We start from the raw sequence: 22,859 nt of genomic DNA on the forward strand, positions 1-22,859 counted from the left end.
ATTTTAAAAAAAAGAAAAAAAGACTATACACTGAAAATATTTTTACATTATCAATCAGAGATATGCATCCCGTCAAATCACACATTTAATTTTAAAATACTGTTATAACATGATAGAATGTTATAATTTTATTGGATGATGATGTAAAAAAAATTTAAACCGATAATGCACTATCTTTAATCTCTTTAAAAAATAAAAAATAAAATATTTTAATTAAATAAATTATTATTTATCATTGAAAAAGATATAAAACTCACGATAAATAAATAAAGATAATCTTATCTATTTTATCATCAAATTACTAAACTAATGAAGAACTAAATTTAATAAAAAGTCTTAAATTTTGTAGAGAACACAAAACTATTTAACCCCAAAATAAAAAATTGGCGCTAGCATCAAACTAGTTTTGGCGCGAAAGATTGGTTCCATCTCGTCTCTCAGGTCTTCGAGCATTCACCACTCATCACTTCTAGGGTTTCATCTCTGCAACAAAACAATGTCTCAAGAGATTCTTGAAATCCAAACCCTAATTTCTTCCGATGATAACTCCAACAAATGTTCAGGCTACTCCACACTTCTCCAATTCCAACAACATTCTTGCCTCAATCCTTCTTCGCTTCAATCCCTTGCACAATCCTCTAATTCTATAGTTTCCTCTACCGTTTCCGATATCTCACACCCCGATGAAGAAATGTGAGTTTCCAATTGCATTAATATCTTATGAATTTTTTCATTCTCATGTAAAATTATCATGTTTCTGTTACTTATATATATATTTTTGTTTGTTAGAGCTGCACAAGCCTTGAAATGTTTAGGGTTCATGATTTACCATCCCGACATTGTTTCCACGCTTCAAGGTACCTGGTTTCTCTCTGATCTATGTCTTGTGAAGTTGTGATTTACTTTGATTTTAGGGACTCTAATTTTCTATACTGTTTTGCAGTTGATGGTGTTAATTTGGTCTTGGATTCGTTGTCTAAGCTTATTACGACCACCAAATTGAAGGTTGATTAGATTTTTTTTATAGATTTGTTGGGTTTTTGTTGTGTGATAGTATGTTGTGTATTAACTATCTCTACTTTTGTTGCAGACTGTTTGCAATTTAGGGGTTTGGTGCTTATCTGTCCAACAGTTAGATGCTTCATTTCTTGTCACTCACTTCCATTCTTTGTTACATGCGATTGTTCATGCCCTAGACAATCCAATGGGTTCTTTGTCAACTACGTTTGAAGCTACCCAGGTACTTGTTTTTTCTAAGAAAGTGTTTGTTATTCCATGAGGTTTCCATACACGTGTTTTAAACAGAAAAGGAAAACTTTTAACTTTCTAGTAATTTTTAACGGTTTAGTTAATTTCTGGTGGGTTTTTTTTAATGTATTTTCATACCAAGTTAATTAGCATATCAGGATATCAACATGTTGATATTAGAAGTTGGAAAATCAGAGCTAACCCTCAGATCGAAATAGAGTTAAAACTTAAGCTTGGTCCTTGCCAATTTCTAGTTGTCTGATAGCTTTGCTTATATGCAGAAATCGCGTATTCACTCTATGACCCATAAAATGACATAAAATGACATAAAATGGAGATTGGAGCTTATAAAATTTTAAATATACTCATCTTCTATTCTTTTTCCCTTTTATATTGACAATCTTGTAGTCTTAAAAATTATTACTGAGAGAACTAATATCACAATTTTTATTCTTCATGCACAATGTCAACGGCATACCAACATTTTTTTCCAACTACTGACTAACTAAATGTATTCAACCTTTTGATGCCAGGCTATAGTGAAGCTATCGGGTCAAATAAGTGAGCAAATGAGAGACTCATCGCATATATGGGCTCCTCCAATATACAGGAGACTTCTCAGCACAGACAAAAGGGAGAAAGATTCATCAGAAAGGTGCCTGTTGAAGATCAGCTCCATAGTTATTCCTCCTTCATTGGAGCTCTCCAAGGTACCAAATACCTTCTTCAATATTAAGACATGACTCTTTACTCTCAGTGGCATGGAGTGATTTTACTATAGCTATTTAAGCTGCTGGTTGTTTTCTTGGGAATGACAAATGTTAGTGTTATGTTGCTGCTAGATTATTGTTGTTTAGTGTTTACATGTTTGTGCAAATGATTCAAAGTTAACCCCTGCTGCCTGCAATTTTTCCATGGTAGATAATTATCTAAATAACCTTTTTTTGGGTATTGCAAAGTGGAGAACAAAATAAATTATATCACACCCATGGCATTTCATGATTGATCTGTAAAGTTCTTTTGATGGTTTAAACATGTATTCTCTGGTCTCCTTTTTCAACAGGTTCTTGTTAAAGATATGAAGATAAAATTGCTCAATGGAATGAAGGACTTGCTAGATAATGGTATGAAGATTCAAGCTATTCAATCATGGGGGTGGTTTATTCGAATGCTTGGGTCCCATGCTTTGAAGAATAAGCATTTAGTTAATGATATGTTGAAAATTCCTCAGCGTACATTTACAGATCCTGACCCTCAAGTTCAGATTGCCACACAGGTACCATATATCAGTTACTGCATTATCTCATCCATGTTTCATTGTGGTGAGTTATGTGTGGGATGCAATTCTATTCCGATTTTAGGTGACAGACATGGCTTAACAAGACTTGATTAATTTACATTTGAAGACCAATGCATAGAGATCTCACTAGTTCTTTTTACTTTTTTGACTAGCAAAAAGAAACATAAAAAATTGAGCACCCACTAGTTGTTAGCACTGTTTACCTATTTCTGCTTATGTGACTTGTCAAGTGTCTTATGTGCAGGTTGCCTGGGAAGGTCTTATTGATGCCCTTGTTGACCATGCCATATTGGTTTCAGAGAAAAAGACACCAGCTAAGGATACTTCTCTCCAGAAACAGCATTCATTTGGTATGAGCGATTGTAAGGATCAAGTAAACAGAATTTACAAAAGCATAAAGCTTATAATGACTCCACTGATTGGCATCATGTCAAGTAAATGTGACATATCTGTTCATTCATCCTGCTTGAACACATGGTGTTATTTGCTTCATAAGCTTGATGCCTCTGTCAACGAACCATCATTGATAAAAATGGTTTTAGATCCTATTCTTAAAGAAGTATTTCAGAATGGACCTGATAGCAAGACAATCTGGTTATGGAACCTGGGCCTTGAGCTGCTCAGTGATAGTGTTTCACAGAAGTGCAGGGAGGTAGACTGCGTAGAAATCGGAGTTTCTTCATCTGGAAAAAGCTCTTGGAAGCAACACCCAGTTAGATGGCTGCCATGGGATATCAGTCAATTGGACTTTTATCTGAGTATGCTTTTTGTTATCATTCGTCAAGCATCAGGGACAGCGGTCACTTGTGATCATAGGAGTCATGTTTATGATGCTGCCTTAAAGTTATTTATATATATTCTGAAAGGAGTCAAACTGGACTTGGAAAGTCCATCTACCAATTATGATGGTATAATAGGGTGTTTGAACATGATACTTACATTCATGAAAAAAGTATGTGAAGATTTGTACTCAGATGGCAGTGAAAATTATGATCTGTATTATACTTTCATTCAGTTTATAGAAGCTATCACAGAAGAGTTAGGTCCTTCTATCTTGGGTTCTCCTCTGTACAAGTTTTCTTTAGACCTAAAGTACATGAATGAGACACAATCAGTTGATCATAACAAACACCTAAAGTTTCTGACTGTCAACTGTATTTCTTATATGGACAAGGTTTCTCCATTGGTTTATTTGGTAGTGCTTTACTTCCATACGATGGTTCAGTTAACATTAAAGTCCCAGCAATCAGACCGCATTTCACAAGGGATGTCTGAATATTTTAAATTAATTTTTTCTTTAAGTGATCCCCTGGATAATCTCCTCACCTGTATTGGTCTCTTGTACAAACATGTTGAACCAATTTACTTAGATATATGGATAGCAGTGGCGCAAGGTCTGAATTACCGTGTCTCTGATGCAAACTGCATGTCACTAAAGGAATCCTTGTCTGACAGCATTGGATATTCTTCCATATGCCACCTTTTAGTTTACCCCATCGTGGCACATTCTGAAGTTCCAAGATTGATCTCGTCAAATGCTAGTGGCTCTATAGAAAAATGCTCTGTATCACCAGAAACAAAGCTGAGGATTGAACTCGTTATTCAAACATGGAAATCACTTTATGGATCTCTTAGTGCATGCTTTGGATGTTCAACATCAACCAATTTCTCAGGGGATCTGTGCAAATTGATAAATAGGTGGCTTGATGAAAATGTTGGCATGTTAGAGAGTGGCACTGATTTCAAGTTAACATGCAGTGATATAGATCTTGGTATCCTTCATCTATCTGGCAATTTTTTGATATGCATTCTTGAACAGATTCAGACTTTGGAATTAGTTTCAGAAACCAACAGAAGTAAATCTGAATGTGATAACGAAATACTCAACAGTATAAAGAACTGCCTAACGTTTGCTTCCAAGTAAGTTTCAAAATGTCCTGTTATGATAGGACATGCCTTTGTTTGATACATGATATCTGTCTCTTTCTCTGATTGTGTGAGACTGACTATTTTTTTCACTCGTGTGAAATAAAGTTGAATGATAGAAGTCCCCTCTTCAACATAAGTCTGTTTTTCAATAGCCTAACAGTGAAAATTCCCCATCCTACTACATTGAGTTGGGGATGTAAATAGCAATTTCATTTCACTTATTTTCTTTTCCCTTTTGTATTTAATCATTATAATGTTGGTTCCTTTTTTGTTCTTGGGGCTAAGTTATTAGAATAATGAGACTTGATAAGATTATGATGAAAACTTGGACAGGTAATTGACTACCTGATGTGATTTTTGCTGCTTTACTTAGTTAATATGAATATACAAAATGATTTTAAACCAATCTTCGGTGCATCAATTATCTTCAAAACTAAAGGGAATTGGGTTTATTCATATTGCTGCTGATTGTTTTCACATGGCATTTTTCAGGTATATTAATTTGTTGAGGATAACGATGGTGACAAACCCACTGCCTGGTTTTGTTGGAACATCAAGGTCAGTCAGTATAATCTGTTGTCTTCACAATCCATGCTTGGTTAGTGAATAAGTAACTCTTTTTGACTCTCACTTTATCATAACTCACAGGCTATCTTCTGCATTGGCATCCTTTATTAATTGCCTTCACCGGAAGCGATATATTCTTCTTTTTCTGGAGGTTTGTTTCCCCATATCTACTTTGCAGTTCATTGAAGTTACCCATATGTCATTAAAGTATTTCTACTTCACAGTTCTAGTGGCTGATGACTTTTTTTTCCATCAATTATATGTTTTTTTAAATAAATAATGACATTCAATGGGTTGTTGATGATCAGAATAATAGTAGATCATATTTATTTCAGTTGGTCTTCCTTTCCTCGTGTGTTTCATTGTATTGTATTGGTTCGAGGGAAATGGATTTAATTTTGCAGAAAACCTTCAGTACTTAAAAAGTTTTGTTCTGTTAAACTAGTATCTGATGCTCTGTATAATTGATTGCAGATTATTTCCTGTCCACTACTTCAATGGCTATCAAATACGGGAATGCAAGATGAAAGAACAAATGATAACCTAAAGCTTCTGTGGACTGAAATTCTTAGCTCTTTAAAAAGGAGTCAACCTCCAATACACTTTGGTTCGGCTTTACTCGAACTTCACGAACCTCTATTTGAAAAAACTCTTGATCACCCATATCCCTCCATTTCAGAGGCCACCATAGAATTTTGGAATTCTACATTTGCTCACCAAATTATTTTTGATTTCCCCCCACGCCTGCTTCATGTCTTGGACAAGCTATCAAGACATGGAAAATTGAAACTTCAGAATAGAAGCTTATCCTCTTTTCAAAAACGCCATACTCGTGAAGAAATAAGCGACACTCTGAAGGGATACAAAGTGACTGCAAAACAGAACAAGACTTCTAAGAGGGTGGAATTACTGTCGGATACACAAAAAGAAGCACCTCCTTTAAGTTGTAAAAAGAAGAGGTTGGAATTGACTGAGCATCAAAGGGAAGTCAGGCGAGCTCAGCAAGGAAGGGAAAGGGATACTGGAGGACATGGCCCTGGAATTAGAACTTACACCAATGCTGACTTTTCACAAGGTTTTGATGATTCACAAGAAAGCCAGGATGAAATTAGAGATTCTGAAGCCATATTGGAGATGTTGAGAAAAATTATCTAATTGGCTTTGAGAGCTGTACAATGCACTGACACAACTTATGGAGGGGGTCTGAATGCCTAAATTATTACTGAAAGAATTCTAATTTAACTTGTGTTGGTAAAATAAATTTACAAACTTTTTTTAAAACCTAGAATCTAGTAGCTGTTTTGAGAGGTAGACGGAGGAACCATGACCCTAAACTCTACTCGTCTTTGTAATGTTTTTGGCTACTGTATTGTATGTATATAGCATACTTATCATTCTGTAAGTTATTTGTATAACTGTCTGTTAAAAATTATCATAAATAAATGGTTTGTGAAAAGGCTTAAATATGATTTAAGTCTTCAAAATTGGTTTCTGCTGCTTCAGTCCTAAAAAATGTATATTTTTTGTTCGAGTCCATGCAAATTGCAAAATTGCCTCTTGGTGAAATATAAGTCTATTTTTTCCTTCTGGTTTTAGATATATGTTACTATTATTGAGAAAATCTGAAGTACTATTCCTTGAAACTATATTCCTAGAGTTATTATTTCTAGAAATAATATGCAAGTGATCGGTCAAAAATTAAATTTTCTTGAAATGTTTACCATATTTATTTAATTAAAAATTATAAAAATCTAAAATAAAAACAAATGTGAGTAGTAGTTGTTTTATTTGATAAATGTGAGAAATTGTAATAAAACTTTAGTTAGATTCTTTAAAAATGATGTCTTTGAGGCAGTGGAAGAGATATTAGCATTTAGAATCTCAAACTTATTAGGATTAAATTATAATTAAATAGAATTTTATAGACTCTCTTTAGATATGAGAATAATTATGAGAAAAATCATATAAAATAATATTTTTGAAAGTAAAAAATATTTAAGAATAATTTTAAAAAATTTGAAACAAAGACGGGATTCTTAGATTCCCGAAAATGTGATTCTAATCTATAAAACAAACACACCATTTAAATATAAATCCTCTTAAAAACTTATATTGGACTAAATGGAGTGCCTAACGTCATTTTTGTCTAGCAAGGGCAATGGAGCCAATATAATCAGGGAGGTGCATTGATAACCGTTTGATGTAAAATAATTTATTTTTAAAATTATAATTTATAAATCTAATCACTTATTTTAAAAATCAGTTTGAATTTTATAATCAATTTTGAATCGGTTCAAAATCGATTTTAAATGAATTTTAATTTTAATTCAAATTATTTAATTAAATTTAAATTTATTTTAATATCAATTTTTAAATTTAAATACTTAAAATAAATTTTATGAGTCTTTAAAAAATATTTTTTTTTGAAAGTAAAAAAAATATTTTTTTGAAAAATAAAGTTGAAATAAAAATATTCCGTAAATAAAAGAAATAATTCCAAAAATATTTTTTTAAAAAATAAAAAACAAAAAATTCCAAACATAAATAAAAGCAGAAAAAAAATTATTCCGAAAAAACAAAAAAGAACTAAAAAAAAATCTGAAAAAAATGATTTTTATTCTGAATTTTTTTAAAAAAAAAATTGATTTTTTTTTATTCTGAAAATTTGAAAAAAATTATTTTTCCAAAAATAAAACAAAATTCTGAACAAAAACATTATTTAAAAAAAAAGTTCTAAATATTTTTCAAAAAGAAAGTCTTTTTTACTAAAAATAAAAAAATTGTTTCAAAACTAAAAATAAAACATTTTCTGAAAAAAATATATTTTTTATTCAATTTTCTTTTTTCAAAAATAAAAAATTCCGTATATAAGTTTTTCATAAATAGAAAAAAAATTATGCAATTTTTTTAATTAAAAAATTCTGATTTTTTTTTATAAAAAAAAAATAATTTTAAAAGAATTAACAATATAAATTTGATTTATAGTTTTATACAATGGAACATGAAAAAAGACTAATATATAAGTTTAACAAATAATAAAATTTAGGTACGCAATAATTAAACCGTATTATTATTATTATTATTATTATTATTAATATCTATTTATATTTGATAACAAAATGAATATTTATGTTTATATTTTATCATTTAAATTGAATTTTTAAAAATAAAATAATTTAAATATGAATTTGATTAAGAATAATCGTGTTTTTTCAACCCCCTAAACGTAGCATCATTTTTATCTTGCAAGGGCATTAACCTCTTGCGCATGAGTTGGAATGCTACCTAGGCTTCAATGTAGCATCAATTTTGCCTAGCAAGGGTAACGGGACAGCCTTATTTCTAAACCATGTCGTAAATATTAGGTTGTATATCACAGTTTATAAGATTAGTTTGAAGTCAAACAAAATTTATTAGATTTTTTTTAGAAACATCTTTCATATCTAAAATACCTATTTTTCAACATGGTATACATAATTCTTTTTTTAGGTCACTTTCGTTTCTAACCTCAGTTTAATCACTATTGCTGTCTATTATCATGAGACAGAAAAATAAATTATACAGACGCATCAGATAAAATACAAGTCTTTGAGATTATAGATTTTAATGATTTAGCATAGACTTCAATACAATAGAGAGAGTATAGTATTGAAAAATAATTTTAGAAAGAAGAAATATTTTTTTATGAATTTAATATATTTATTCAATTCACTTAAATAATTATTTATAGACAAGTCAGATAACAAATTCTATCAATGGGCGAATAAAAATAGGAAAAGTAATAACTAATTTTATTAAAATATAAAATCACTGCATAGAAAAGAGAAGTAGAGAAAATAAAAAAAATTAATTAACTAAAATAAAAATAACTAATTTACTAATATAATGAATTACTATAATAATATCATCCACTTCAAACATCGTTTCTTCATGGATGAACAAGCACATGTGTCATGTTAGAGGCAACTCATTTCATTTGATTAGAACTTTAACATCTCGAATATTTCCCTTATCATCTTCATGTGAAAAACGACTACAAAAGCAAATCGACTAAGAACTAGCAGAGATTGCCTTAATGATGAGTGTTTCTCAAAAGGACGAGATGAGGAATTTCTCTTTTTCCATATCGAAACAATATGATTTCTAACATTAGTTCTCATGCATATGCACCCGCCACAAGAATGCTCAAAGAAATTTCCACCATCTTCAAGCATGTGACACTTGTAAAGTACCTTGGTATAAGATATGTGATCCTTGTAGTGAATTGGTTTGTGTTTTGCATGAATTTCCTCCACACAAAAATCCTGAAAATAAACCCTGTTGTTAGCAACACTCCAAACATCTACATGTCATATTGGCATTTCACCAAACCGTTGGAGAATATGAAGTAGTAATTAATTGACAACATATATAAATGGATTGTGTGATAACATCACTATGTAAACCCTATCAGATGGTTCCAGTGGTGGTGGTGGATTCTCATTAATTCTTTTTAGACATTTGAGCTATCGTCTTCTTGAAAATGCTTCTCCATCATTAAAGAGAACATCATTTGATGATGGCAGTTGACGTGATTTGAATTGTAAGGACACTTTTGTTTCCAAAGAAATCTCCATGATATTGTAAAACTAAAACAAATTTAAAATCAAATGTCTTAGTAGAAACAAAAATGGTGTCGACCCGCCCAAATAAAAACTTTTGAGACCATCCTAGCTTTGATGAACTGAGGGTGCATACACACTAAATGTATTAGATAAGATGGATATGAAGTTTACCCAACTAAAACGTTGAAGATAGAATGATGATGATTTCTTTTGTGAAGAGGTACTCAATCCGATTGGAAGAAGGCATGGAATCTCTTGGCATGCGATTGAAGAAGTTGACCTTTGGATTTGTTGTTTACAACTGGAAAATTGCTTGCAATCTCAAATAATTTCGAGAACTGCTGGTTGTGGTGCTTCATTGTTGCTCATCGACAAACAACTCAATATAGGTATAAAATCCTAGGTAGAGTCCAAATTACAAGTTAGGGTTGATGGTTTCTGAAAAATATCTCTATCATCATCATCATCATCATCATCTCTATCACTAAGAATCCGAGACCCTTATATTTCTTTTCATGATCTAGGGTAAGAGGTTCATCACATAACAAACATAAACCTAATTCCATCTCGTTTTCCACTTCAAGGGCACTAATTTTTTTAAAATTGTATTTGGAAGCTATAATTGGTCCAGAATCAAAGGCTCTAGATACCAACTGAGACAAGAAAATCGATTTTAGGGACGAATCCAATAAAATCCAAGTCTCGAGAGTAGGGATTCTAATGATTTAGACTAAAATTTGATGTTGAGAAATAAGTGTGAGGTTTTAGTCCCATATTGCTTGGAAAAGTGGAAGTTTGACGCTTTATAAGTGAGATGATCCATACACCTATCACCTTAATATTTTGAGTGAATAGGTGAGTGTTTAACCCAATGTGAATGCTTCCCCCTCATGATGACCCATTAGTGGTATTAGATTCTGGTTCGAGTAAGGGATCGACTCATTGTATCCAAAGTCTTCCTGACATGATGGTGGTTAGGCGGCATGTCCTGTTGAAGTTCCCGTGATGTGGTAGGGGTATCTGTCAACAGCGATACAAGCATGTGGATGAAAGGGCTTCCTCTTGAGGGGGAGAATTGTGGATGGTGTAACACCTTAAGCTCCAAAACTTATTTAAAAAGGTTTACACGATAATTTAAGGTGTCACCAATGACAACCCTTCGAAAATATATCAACCAATTGAAACTACGTAGCGGAAAAATATTTCATAGCAACTTCATAAATAAAGTTCTAAACTCCAAAACAACAAAATCAATATCAACATAAAGCATAACGAACTCCCGTCCTCGACGTTACATGATCAGAGCACTAGAAACCAATAATGTACGACAAAACAGATAAATAAAAGCGAAGGGTAGCTCTGACAAACCATCTTCTAGACACAACAACAATGTTCACTCCTGAGTATCTGCAAGATATCCATGGTGGACAACATGGACAAAGGGGGTGAGAAATAACATTCAAAATGAACAGTGTAAAGAATGTGAAGGTAGAGAAACATACAAACAACACATATTCAATACACGAATCAACATCACAAATGTTTCATACCCATTCATAACAACATGCACATTCATCAGGCATACACACTATTTACAACAACTTATTAACTACATCAAGTATTCACAACTAGTCACCAACATCATGAACAATCAATTACATATGCAAGCATGTAAGCAATGTACTCCACAACTGACTCATTATGCATGTGGTACCATTCATGGATAACACATATCCATCTCGCTTCTGAATCCTCACTATAGAACCAGAGCATACCAAAATTGAAACTAATCACCATATAGTAAAACATCACTAATTCCTCATTGAAATTAACTACCTGCTCCTGAATCCACACCAAATCGCTACTATCACCATAAGTAATGCTTCATCGATTCCCATATGGAACCAGCTACTCGCTCCTGAATCTATACCACCCGACCATAGCACATCAAAATTGGACAGAAGCTCGTACACCATGATGCATGACTCTCAATAACATCCGTTATCACCAAAATAATCACCAAAATGATCACCAAAATGATCACCAAAATGATCACCAAAATTATCACCAAATAATCACCACGATCATGCATAACATTATACCAACTACACAACAATTGATTAACACCATAATAAATAATAAACAACACCAAAAAGCAGTACCACGTCAAATACATATTCACTAATTCATTAAGTAAGCACAATGACTCACTAATTCATCATACATGTAATCACATACATTCATATAGTAAACATATGAATACAAATCAATTATATTACCAAGAACTAACATGAGGTAGCTTTGCGCGTTAGCTTTTCAACGCTTCAAACCGCGCCTCCACTGCAGTCACACAACTCAAGTTATGACTAAAACAACAAGTGAACTAATTAATTGTTGTAGCTGACCAATCAATTGACACAAAGGACCAATTGATTAACACAAAGGACCAATCGATTGTCCCTAACTCTTTGCCAACGTTTTTCACAATTTTTTTTCAGGGACCAATCAATTGGTATAGGGGACCAATTGACTATTCCAAAGTTGCTGTTCAAATTTTTGTGTGTTTTAAAGAGGAACCAATTGATTTCTCCCTAGGATCAATTGATTGGTGTAAGCAACTTTTTTTTCCTCTAGAAACTCAATTTTTTCACGTTTCAACAGTTTTAATCACTTTTAAACCACACACAAACATGCCATAACACACCTAAATAACCTATTTTGAGAATCTAACTTTATAAACCAATTATCTACTATTAACACAACATATACATCAATTAACATGCAATTTGTCATACAAATTAATCATCACCTTCACCAACATTTACACTCATGTTCAAAGCTTCATACATTCATCAATGGAAAAAAATACAGATGCATAAACATGATGAATCAAACATGAATTCAGTCACAACCAATCAATTAATCAACATATTCAATCACAAGTTCAGATTCGAACACAATAATAACACATCAAAAATAGAATTATACAACCCTAATGAGAGCAAAGACATCTCTTCTCTATCCTATCATACAATACACCCATAGTGAAAGCCTTTCCTTCCCCCTTACCTTATATTTCCAACAAAAACAGCAAAAACAAGCAGCTCATATGGATTATCCCTTTCAAACCCTGCTTTCCAATGTTCTTGTTTCTCCAAACTCCTTGTTTTCACGTACTAACAAAATGTTCTCCACTAAATCTAATTTTCTCTAATTTCTGAATATATAATATTCTATTTATCTTTTCACAATTACAATTTGTTCCCAACTAACTTTCAACTTCTCTCCTCTTACTACATACTCCCCTCAAATTGCATAATTGGCCAAATTACTCATATATTATCAATTTTCTCATTTTATTGCTAATATTAATTAAAAATACTAGTTGTTCTAATTATTCTACCAAACACCTATTTCTCACCACACCCTACCAATCCTATTGCACCCCAACAACACATATAATCACCAAATTTATTTAAAGGCACACCAAACACCAAATAATTAAATCAAAATCTAAATAATTCAATTAAATTTATCAATCAAATTTGGGGTGTTACAAATGGACTCACACTTGATGGGGCAAATTATTGACAAAAAAGTGTTATTTGTTAGTCCCACATTGCTTGGAAAAGTGGAGGTTTGACATTTTATAAGTGATGACCCATACACCTATTGTCGCGCCGCAAAAAATACAGAATCGCCACCAAATTTTATTTATTCCAAAGGAAATGGAAAATAGTTATAAAACTCCAAAAGAATGGTCTTCGCAACCAAGAGCAGATTCAAGCATTAAGTGTTTGTTTTTTTTGCAATAGAATGGATGCGATTGGATCCACTCTAGCAGTTAAACATTACTTACTCACGCATGGAGGCTTAAGCTTTATTTGTAACACCCCAATAAAAATAAGATAATTATTTGATTTAAATTAATATTATATTTATTAATTTAGTTAAATAATTGGAATTTTTGGATTATTATTATTATTATTTTGGAATAATAATTATTGGAAAATATATAAGTGTGAAGTAAGGAAAAAGAATCCCATTTGGTAAAAAGAGTTTTACGTGAAACAGAGAAGCGGCTGAAAAGTGGAAAGTGGAGAAAGGGCAAAGAGGAAGAGCAAGGGCAAAGGTTGGAGAAGAGAAAAGCTTGGAGCTTAGAGATTGCCGGATTAACTCAGGTAAGGGGGGTTTATCGTCGTTTAATGGGTATTATGGGTTAGCATGTAATGGGTAGTGATAAGCCGTTGAATTGACCCTAATTGGGATTATGAATGCTGGAAAATTATGTTGGATAAACTGTGTTTAGGCTGTAATTGAATCTGTGTTTGGGTTAGTTGTGAATTTCCGAACGTATAGCTTTTTACGGAATTGGAATCGGAGGTCCGGAAGTCCTCCAACGGCGGAAAATGCGGAGAATTCTGCATTCTGCCTTGTGTTAGCGCAGGAACAACTTCTGTCTTGCGTTAACCGGTTAACCCAGGGTGTTAACCGGTTAACACTATTATGTATTTTGAATAATTGCTGTTTTGTCTGCGTTAACCGGTTAACCCAGGGTGTTAACCGGTTAACACTGTTGTGAATGTTGAGATATTGCTGTTTGTGCTGCGTTAACCGATTAACCCAGGGCGTTAACCGGTTAACACTGTTAAGTTTTGGGCAGGAAGCGTGTTTGTGCTGCGTTAACCGGTTAACCCAGGGCGTTAACCGGTTAACACTGTTGCAGAGTGGAAAAATTGTTAATTAAAATGTTGTGTGCCTAATTGATGGTTGCCTATATCGGTGTGTGATATAGTAGGGATTATTTCCCGCTGTTTTGAGCAGTATAGGTATTAGTAGAGTGTGCTAATACTGTGTTTAATTATTTGACATGATATGATGTGTTGATACATGTGTTGATACTGTATGATGGTAGGCATAACGTGTGAATGTGTATGTTATGCATGTGTTGTGAATGGACTGTTTTATGGCTTAGAGAGTGAGCATCGGTCCATTGTGGATTATTGTTGTGATGTTGCATTGCTAGGTGATTAGCGTGCATAATGTGGCCTTTATGGTGGTAGCTAATTCCCATGGTGAGGAATTAGTGATGTTAGTCATTTGGACTGTTTTTGATGTTTGCATGCTAGGTGAATTAGCGTGCATAGCATGGCCCTTGGGGTGGTAGCTAATTCCCATGGTGAGGAATTAGTGATGTGAGTCACTAGGTCTCAAATGAGTGGGACTGGTGAGCTTGGTAGCCGTACCTGGATTTGGTCGGTGAAGTTGAACTATATGTTCACGAATAGTCGGTACCGCATGCATGGAGTCTCATTGCATAATATATGTGTAGTGTATAATATGAATGGATGTATTCCAATGTTATACGTGTGTTGTGTTGGCATTGAGCATGAGTATGAATTGTGTTGATATTGAGTATGATATTTGAGTTGATGTGCCGTTACTGAATGTGTGATACGATTAGGGCGATTAATGTGTTAAATTACTTAACATGACATTATATTCTATAATGCTTATTATATCGATTGAGGAACTCACCCTTATAACTATTTTTCAGGTAACGAGCAGTGATTGAGTAGAAGCTAATGCTTGGAGTCTAGTGTAGTCTCCTTAGTGGGTCATGCTTTGATAGATGTAACATCGGGAGGGAACATTTTAATTGTGTTGTTGATGTTTGTTGAACCAGTTTACATGTAGTATGTTACATGTTTGGAATGATCGATTTGATCTCTATCCGCTGCGTATTGTGCAATACTTTATGTTTTGAGTTAAATAATGAGCATGACTAAATAGTATGACGAATGGTGCGAAATAAATGTGTGACACCCTTAATTGCATGATTACTCTGATTTATATGTTGTTATTTTAATTAAATATTTGGGGTATTTTAGAAGGGTGTTACATTAGTGGTATCAGAGCATAGTCGGTCGAGTCGAGTCGTAATTATTCTGTTTCCCCTGTACGGGATAAGTGTTGTGTAACCCTATCAGTACTTATTGTTTTAGCTTGTTAGGTTTTCAGAATAGAGATGGCGGGAAGAGGTAGAGACGATGCTGCGATTGCTGAGGCTCTGGGTATGCTAGCTGGAGTACTTGGAGGGAACCCGAATGTTGTGGGAATGGGAGCTGCTCGTCAACTGAGTGAGTTCCAGAAGAACAATCCTCCAATGTTCAAGGGAGCATACGATCCAGATGGCGCTCAGAAGTGGTTGAAGGAGATCGAGAGAATCTTCCGGGTGACTGAGTGTGCTGATAACCAGAAGGTCAGGTTCGGTACGCATATGCTGTCAGAGGAAGCAGATGATTGGTGGGTTGCTACCCGCACTGAGTTGGAATCTGCTGGGAATGCTGAGATCACTTGGGCTGTGTTCAGAGAGAGATTCCTGAGGAAGTACTTTCCAGAGGATGTCAGAGGAAAGAAAGAGATAGAGTTCTTAGAATTGAAGCAGGGTAACAGGTCTGTTACTGAGTATGCTGCTAAGTTCACAGAGCTGTCAAAGTATTACACTCCCTATAATGAGGCTGCTGGAGAATTTTCAAAATGTGTGAAGTTTGAGAACGGGTTACGTCCTGAGATCAAGCAGGCTATTGGGTATCATCGGATTAGAGTGTTTTCTGATTTGGTGGACTGTTGCAGGATTTTTGAACAGGATTCCAAAGCCAGAGCGGAGAGCTATCAGCAGAGGGTTGATAGGAGAGGCAAGAATCAGAATGATCGTGGGAAACCGTATGCAGCTGGCAAAGGTTTCCAGAGACAGAGTGGGATGAAGAGGCCTAGTGGGGGAGACTCTAGTGCTCCTGCTAAGTGTTACAGATGTGGTCAGGCGGGACATCGTTTCCACGAGTGTACCAGTGCTGAGAAGAAGTGTTTCAAGTGTGGTAAAGGTGGTCATTTGGCTGCAGAGTGCCGGTTGAAGGCTCTGACTTGCTTCAACTGTGGAGAGGTGGGTCATATCAGTCCACAGTGTCCTAAGCCAAAGAAGGAGAACCAGTCGGGAGGCAAGGTCTTTGCTTTATCGGGTTCTGAGACTTTTGCAGACGACCGTTTGATCCGAGGTACGTGTTATATTAATGGCTTTCCTCTTGTAGCTATTATTGACACCGGTGCTACTCATTCCTTTATATCTTTGGACTGTGCTGTGAAACTTAAGTTAGAGATATCTGAGATGCATGGAAGTATGGTGATTGATACTCCTGCGAAGGGTTCAGTGACTACTACTTCAGTTTGTTTAAATTGTCCTTTGAGTATTTTTGGTAGAGACTTTGGGATAGACCTTGTGTGTCTTCCATTAGTGCAGATTGATGTTATCTTGGGTATGAACTGGTTGGTGTTTAACCGAGTTTCTATCAACTGTTTTGATAAGACTGTGATATTTCCTGAGATTGAGGAAGGTAAGGATTTGTTTCTATCAGCAAGGCAGGTGAATGAGGAAGTAGCAGGTGGGGCAAAGTTGTTTATGCTGTTAGCGACTTTGGAGGCTAAAGATAAACTGGTGATTGGCGATCTAGCCGTGGTGTGTGATTTTCCTGATGTGTTTCCTGAAGAAGTGAATGAATTGCCGCCAGAGCGTGAAGTTGAATTCTCGATTGATTTGGTACCTGGTACTAGACCGATATCGATGGCTCCGTACCGTATGTCTGCTGTTGAGTTAGCTGAATTGAAGAGTCAGCTGGAAGATCTGTTGGATAAGAAATTTATTCGTCCGAGTGTGTCACCGTGGGGTGCACCAGTGTTATTGGTTAAGAAGAAAGAAGGTACTATGAGGTTGTGTGTGGACTACAGGCAACTGAATAAAGTGACGATCAAGAATCGGTATCCTTTGCCGAGGATTGATGATTTGATGGATCAGTTGGTTGGTGCGAGAGTGTTCAGCAAGATAGATTTGAGATCGGGATATCATCAGATACGTGTGAAAACTGAGGATATTCAGAAGACTGCTTTCAGAACAAGGTATGGACATTATGAGTATTCTGTAATGCCTTTTGGTGTGACTAATGCGCCTGGAGTATTCATGGAGTATATGAATAGGATTTTCCATCCGTACCTAGACAAGTTTGTTGTGGTGTTTATTGATGACATTTTGGTGTATTCGAAATCTGAAGAAGAGCATGCTGAGCATTTGAAAGTGGTTTTAGAAGTTCTCCGAGAAAAGAAGTTATTTGCTAAACTGTCTAAGTGTGAATTTTGGTTAGAAGAGGTTAGTTTTCTTGGTCATGTAATTTCAAGAGGTGGTGTTGCTGTTGATCCTTCTAAGATAGAAGCGGTGTCTAAGTGGGAAGCTCCGAAGTCTGTTGCTGAGATTCGAAGTTTCCTTGGATTGGCTGGTTACTATAGGAAATTCATTGAGGGATTTTCTAAGTTGGCGTTACCGTTGACGATGTTGACTAGAAAGGGGCAAGCATTTGTTTGGGACTCAAAGTGTGAAGAAGGTTTCCAAGAGTTAAAGAGAAGGTTAACTAATGCTCCTATTCTGATATTACCGAGTTCGTCGGAATCATTTGAGGTCTACTGTGATGCTTCATTGTTGGGTTTGGGTGGTGTGTTGATGCAGAATAAGCAGGTTATAGCTTATGCTTCGAGACAGCTGAGGGTTCATGAAAGGAACTACCCGACACACGATTTAGAGTTGGCAGCTGTGGTATTTGTTCTGAAGTTATGGAGGCATTACTTGTACGGGTCAAGATTTGAGGTTTTCAGTGACCATAAAAGTTTAAAGTATTTGTTTGATCAGAAAGAGCTGAATATGAGACAGAGGAGATGGTTAGAGTTTCTGAAGGATTATGACTTTGGTTTGAATTACCATCCGGGTAAAGCAAACGTAGTGGCTGATGCATTGAGTAGGAAAGCATTGCATATGTCTATGTTAATGATTAAGGAGTTGGATTTAATTGAGCAGTTTAGAGACTTGAGTTTGGTGTGTGAGAGTACTCACAATAGTGTTAAATTGGGAATGTTGAAGTTAACGAGTGGTATTTTGGATGAGATCAGAGAGGGTCAGAAATCCGATGTGCTTTTGGTTGATAAGTTGACTCTAGTGAATCAAGGTCAAGGTGGTGAATTCAGAGTTGATGAGAATGGTGTTTTGAAATTTGGTAATCGGGTGTGTATTCCGGATGTTACCGAACTTAAGAAGAGTATTCTTGAGGAAGGACATCGTAGTGGCCTGAGTATTCATCCTGGAGCTACGAAGATGTATCATGATTTGAAAAAGTTGTTTTGGTGGCCGGGAATGAAAAGAGAAATTGCGAGTTTTGTTTATTCCTGTTTGACTTGTCAGAAGTCAAAGATTGAGCATCAGAAGCCGTCTGGGCTAATGCAACCGTTGGCTATTCCAGAGTGGAAGTGGGATAGTATCAGTATGGATTTTGTTTCGGGTTTACCGAGGACGATTAAGAATTTTGAAGCTATTTGGGTGATTGTTGACAGATTGACAAAATCGGCTCATTTCATTCCGATCAGAATGGATTATCCGTTAGAGAGATTTGCTGAATTGTATATTGAGAAAATTGTAAGTTTGCATGGTATTCCGTCGAGTATTGTTTCGGACAGAGATCCTAGATTTACATCGAAGTTCTGGGAAGGTTTGCAGAGGGCTATGGGAACTAAGCTGAGATTGAGTTCTGCATATCATCCGCAGACTGATGGTCAGACCGAGAGGACGATTCAGTCACTAGAGGATCTTTTGAGGGCTTGTGTTTTGGAAAAGGGAGGTGCTTGGGATTGTTATTTGCCTTTGATTGAGTTTACCTACAACAATAGTTTTCATTCGAGCATTGGTATGGCACCGTTTGAAGCTTTGTATGGTAGGAGATGTCAGACACCTTTATGTTGGTATGAGTCCGGTGAGAGTGCTGTGGTTGGACCGGAGATTGTTCAACAAACCACGGAAAAGATTAAGATGATTCAGGAGAAGATGAGAATTGCTCAGAGTCGTCAGAAGAGTTATCACGACAAGAGGAGGAAGTCACTTGAGTTTCAAGAGGGAGATCATGTGTTTCTTCGTGTCACTCCGATAACTGGAGTTGGTCGAGCTTTGAAGTCGAAGAAGTTGACACCTCGATTTATTGGTCCTTATCAGATTTTGGAGAGGATAGGGGAGGTAGCCTATCGTGTCGCTTTACCGCCGTCACTTGCAAATTTGCATGAGGTTTTTCATGTGTCTCAGTTGAGGAGGTACATTCATGATCCGTCGCATGTAGTCCAAGTAGATGATGTACAGGTGAGAGATAACCTGACTGTTGAAACATCACCTATGAGGATTGAGGATCGAGAGTTGAAGCAGTTGCGGGGTAAAGAGATTGCCTTGGTGAAGGTAGCTTGGGGGGGGGGGGCCAGCAGGTGGCAATGTGACTTGGGAACTGGAGAGTCAGATGAAGGAGTCTTATCCGGAGTTATTCGCTTGAGGTATGTTTTCGAGGACGAAAACTCTTTTAGTGGGGGAGAGTTGTAACACCCCAATAAAAATAAGATAATTATTTGATTTAAATTAATATTATATTTATTAATTTAGTTAAATAATTGGAATTTTTGGATTATTATTATTTTGGAATAATAATTATTGGAAAATATATAAGTGTGAAGTAAGGAAAAAGAATCCCATTTGGTAAAAAGAGTTTTACGTGAAACAGAGAAGCGGCTGAAAAGTGGAAAGTGGAGAAAGGGCAAAGAGGAAGAGCAAGGGCAAAGGTTGGAGAAGAGAAAAGCTTGGAGCTTAGAGATTGCCGGATTAACTCAGGTAAGGGGGTTTATCGTCGTTTAATGGGTATTATGGGTTAGCATGTAATGGGTAGTGATAAGCCGTTGAATTGACCCTAATTGGGATTATGAATGCTGGAAAATTATGTTGGATAAACTGTGTTTAGGCTGTAATTGAATCTGTGTTTGGGTTAGTTGTGAATTTCCGAACGTATAGCTTTTTACGGAATTGGAATCGGAGGTCCGGAAGTCCTCCAACGGCGGAAAATGCGGAGAATTCTGCATTCTGCCTTGTGTTAGCGCAGGAACAGCTTCTGTCTTGCGTTAACCGGTTAACCCAGGGTGTTAACCGGTTAACACTGTTATGTATTTTGAATAATTGCTGTTTTGTCTGCGTTAACCGGTTAACCCAGGGTGTTAACCGGTTAACACTGTTGTGAATGTTGAGATATTGCTGTTTGTGCTGCGTTAACCGGTTAACCCAGGGCGTTAACCGGTTAACACTGTTAAGTTTTGGGCAGGAAGCGTGTTTGTGCTGCGTTAACCGGTTAACCCAGGGCGTTAACCGGTTAACACTGTTGCAGAGTGGAAAAATTGTTAATTAAAATGTTGTGTGCCTAATTGATGGTTGCCTATATCGGTGTGTGATATAGTAGGGATTATTTCCCGCTGTTTTGAGCAGTATAGGTATTAGTAGAGTGTGCTAATACTGTGTTTAATTATTTGACATGATATGATGTGTTGATACATGTGTTGATACTGTATGATGGTAGGCATAACGTGTGAATGTGTATGTTATGCATGTGTTGTGAATGGACTGTTTTATGGCTTAGAGAGTGAGCATCGGTCCATTGTGGATTATTGTTGTGATGTTGCATTGCTAGGTGATTAGCGTGCATAATGTGGCCTTTATGGTGGTAGCTAATTCCCATGGTGAGGAATTAGTGATGTTAGTCATTTGGACTGTTTTTGATGTTTGCATGCTAGGTGAATTAGCGTGCATAGCATGGCCCTTGGGGTGGTAGCTAATTCCCATGGTGAGGAATTAGTGATGTGAGTCACTAGGTCTCAAATGAGTGGGACTGGTGAGCTTGGTAGCCGTACCTGGATTTGGTCGGTGAAGTTGAACTATATGTTCACGAATAGTCGGTACCGCATGCATGGAGTCTCATTGCATAATATATGTGTAGTGTATAATATGAATGGATGTATTCCAATGTTATACGTGTGTTGTGTTGGCATTGAGCATGAGTATGAATTGTGTTGATATTGAGTATGATATTTGAGTTGATGTGCCGTTACTGAATGTGTGATACGATTAGGGCGATTAATGTGTTAAATTACTTAACATGACATTATATTCTATAATGCTTATTATATCGATTGAGGAACTCACCCTTACAACTATTTTTCAGGTAACGAGCAGTGATTGAGTAGAAGCTAATGCTTGGAGTCTAGTGTAGTCTCCTTAGTGGGTCATGCTCTGATAGATGTAACATCGGGAGGGAACATTTTAATTGTGTTGTTGATGTTTGTTGAACCAGTTTACATGTAGTATGTTACATGTTTGGAATGATCGATTTGATCTCTATCCGCTGCGTATTGTGCAATACTTTATGTTTTGAGTTAAATAATGAGCATGACTAAATAGTATGACGAATGGTGCGAAATAAATGTGTGACACCCTTAATTGCATGATTACTCTGATTTATATGTTGTTATTTTAATTAAATATTTGGGGTATTTTAGAAGGGTGTTACATTATTCACGGTAAAATGGAAGTAACACGCCATTTCTGAAAAGGTTTGAAAGATTCCCTAAGGAAGAAAATGATTTGATTGGTTGGGGTTGATTTTAATATGGACACAAGCATCTAACCCTTGGCTAAGCACAACCAACAATTTGAATACTTGGGAGTTGAGAGGACAGTTGCATCCTAACCACTCTTTTTCATCCATTTTTTTTGATTTGTGAAAGAATTTGGAAAGTTTAATCGTTGGTACTTAGAGGGAGACAAATATCTAACCCTTGGCTAAGTATGACCAACAATCATGATACTCGAGAGTTGAGAGGACATTGGCATCCTAACCATCCTTTTTCTCTCTCAGAGCACTAGATTGAACTTGTTTTATTGTTAGATGTTTTGAGGAGGAAGTCAAGCATCGGGCCACAAGCTAGATACAACCGACAACCCAAGTACTTGAATGTTGTGCACAAGTATGTACACCATATTTTTGCATTCCAGTTTATTAAGAAATTATTTTGAAAAAACACTTGACGTTGGATCAAGTGTTTGACATTTATTGTGAAAAAGTGTGTGTGAAAGAGATAGGGATAAATTGATAAGAAATGGTATGATATAGAGATAAAAGTAGGTTGAGAAGAGAATGAAAGATGGATAATGGGATGAGATACTTGACGTGGCGTTGCTATGAAGTGATTTTATTTGGAAAACACTTAACGTTGGGTCAAATGTGTATTTTGTATTTTGAAAGGTTTCTTTTTATCGTTTAGTT

The 22,859-nt window shown here is 35.6% G+C and overlaps 1 protein-coding gene across 1 annotated transcript; it reads left to right on the plus strand.

The window, feature by feature from the left end:
* The first annotated feature begins 365 nt into the window (after nucleotides 1-365).
* Nucleotides 366-6,627, plus strand: LOC127073510 (uncharacterized). The gene is made up of 10 exons (XM_051014670.1): nucleotides 366-693; nucleotides 790-857; nucleotides 944-1,005; nucleotides 1,091-1,240; nucleotides 1,782-1,958; nucleotides 2,312-2,524; nucleotides 2,793-4,468; nucleotides 4,970-5,035; nucleotides 5,126-5,195; nucleotides 5,519-6,627. Exons 1-10 carry the CDS (start codon nucleotides 497-499, stop codon nucleotides 6,197-6,199), a joined length of 3,360 nt encoding a protein of 1,119 aa, XP_050870627.1. The 5' UTR covers nucleotides 366-496; the 3' UTR covers nucleotides 6,200-6,627.
* The last annotated feature ends 16,232 nt before the right edge of the window (nucleotides 6,628-22,859 follow it).

This window comes from Lathyrus oleraceus, chromosome 4, assembly GCF_024323335.1.
Source record: "Lathyrus oleraceus cultivar Zhongwan6 chromosome 4, CAAS_Psat_ZW6_1.0, whole genome shotgun sequence".
Taxonomy (NCBI): domain Eukaryota; kingdom Viridiplantae; phylum Streptophyta; class Magnoliopsida; order Fabales; family Fabaceae; genus Lathyrus; species Lathyrus oleraceus.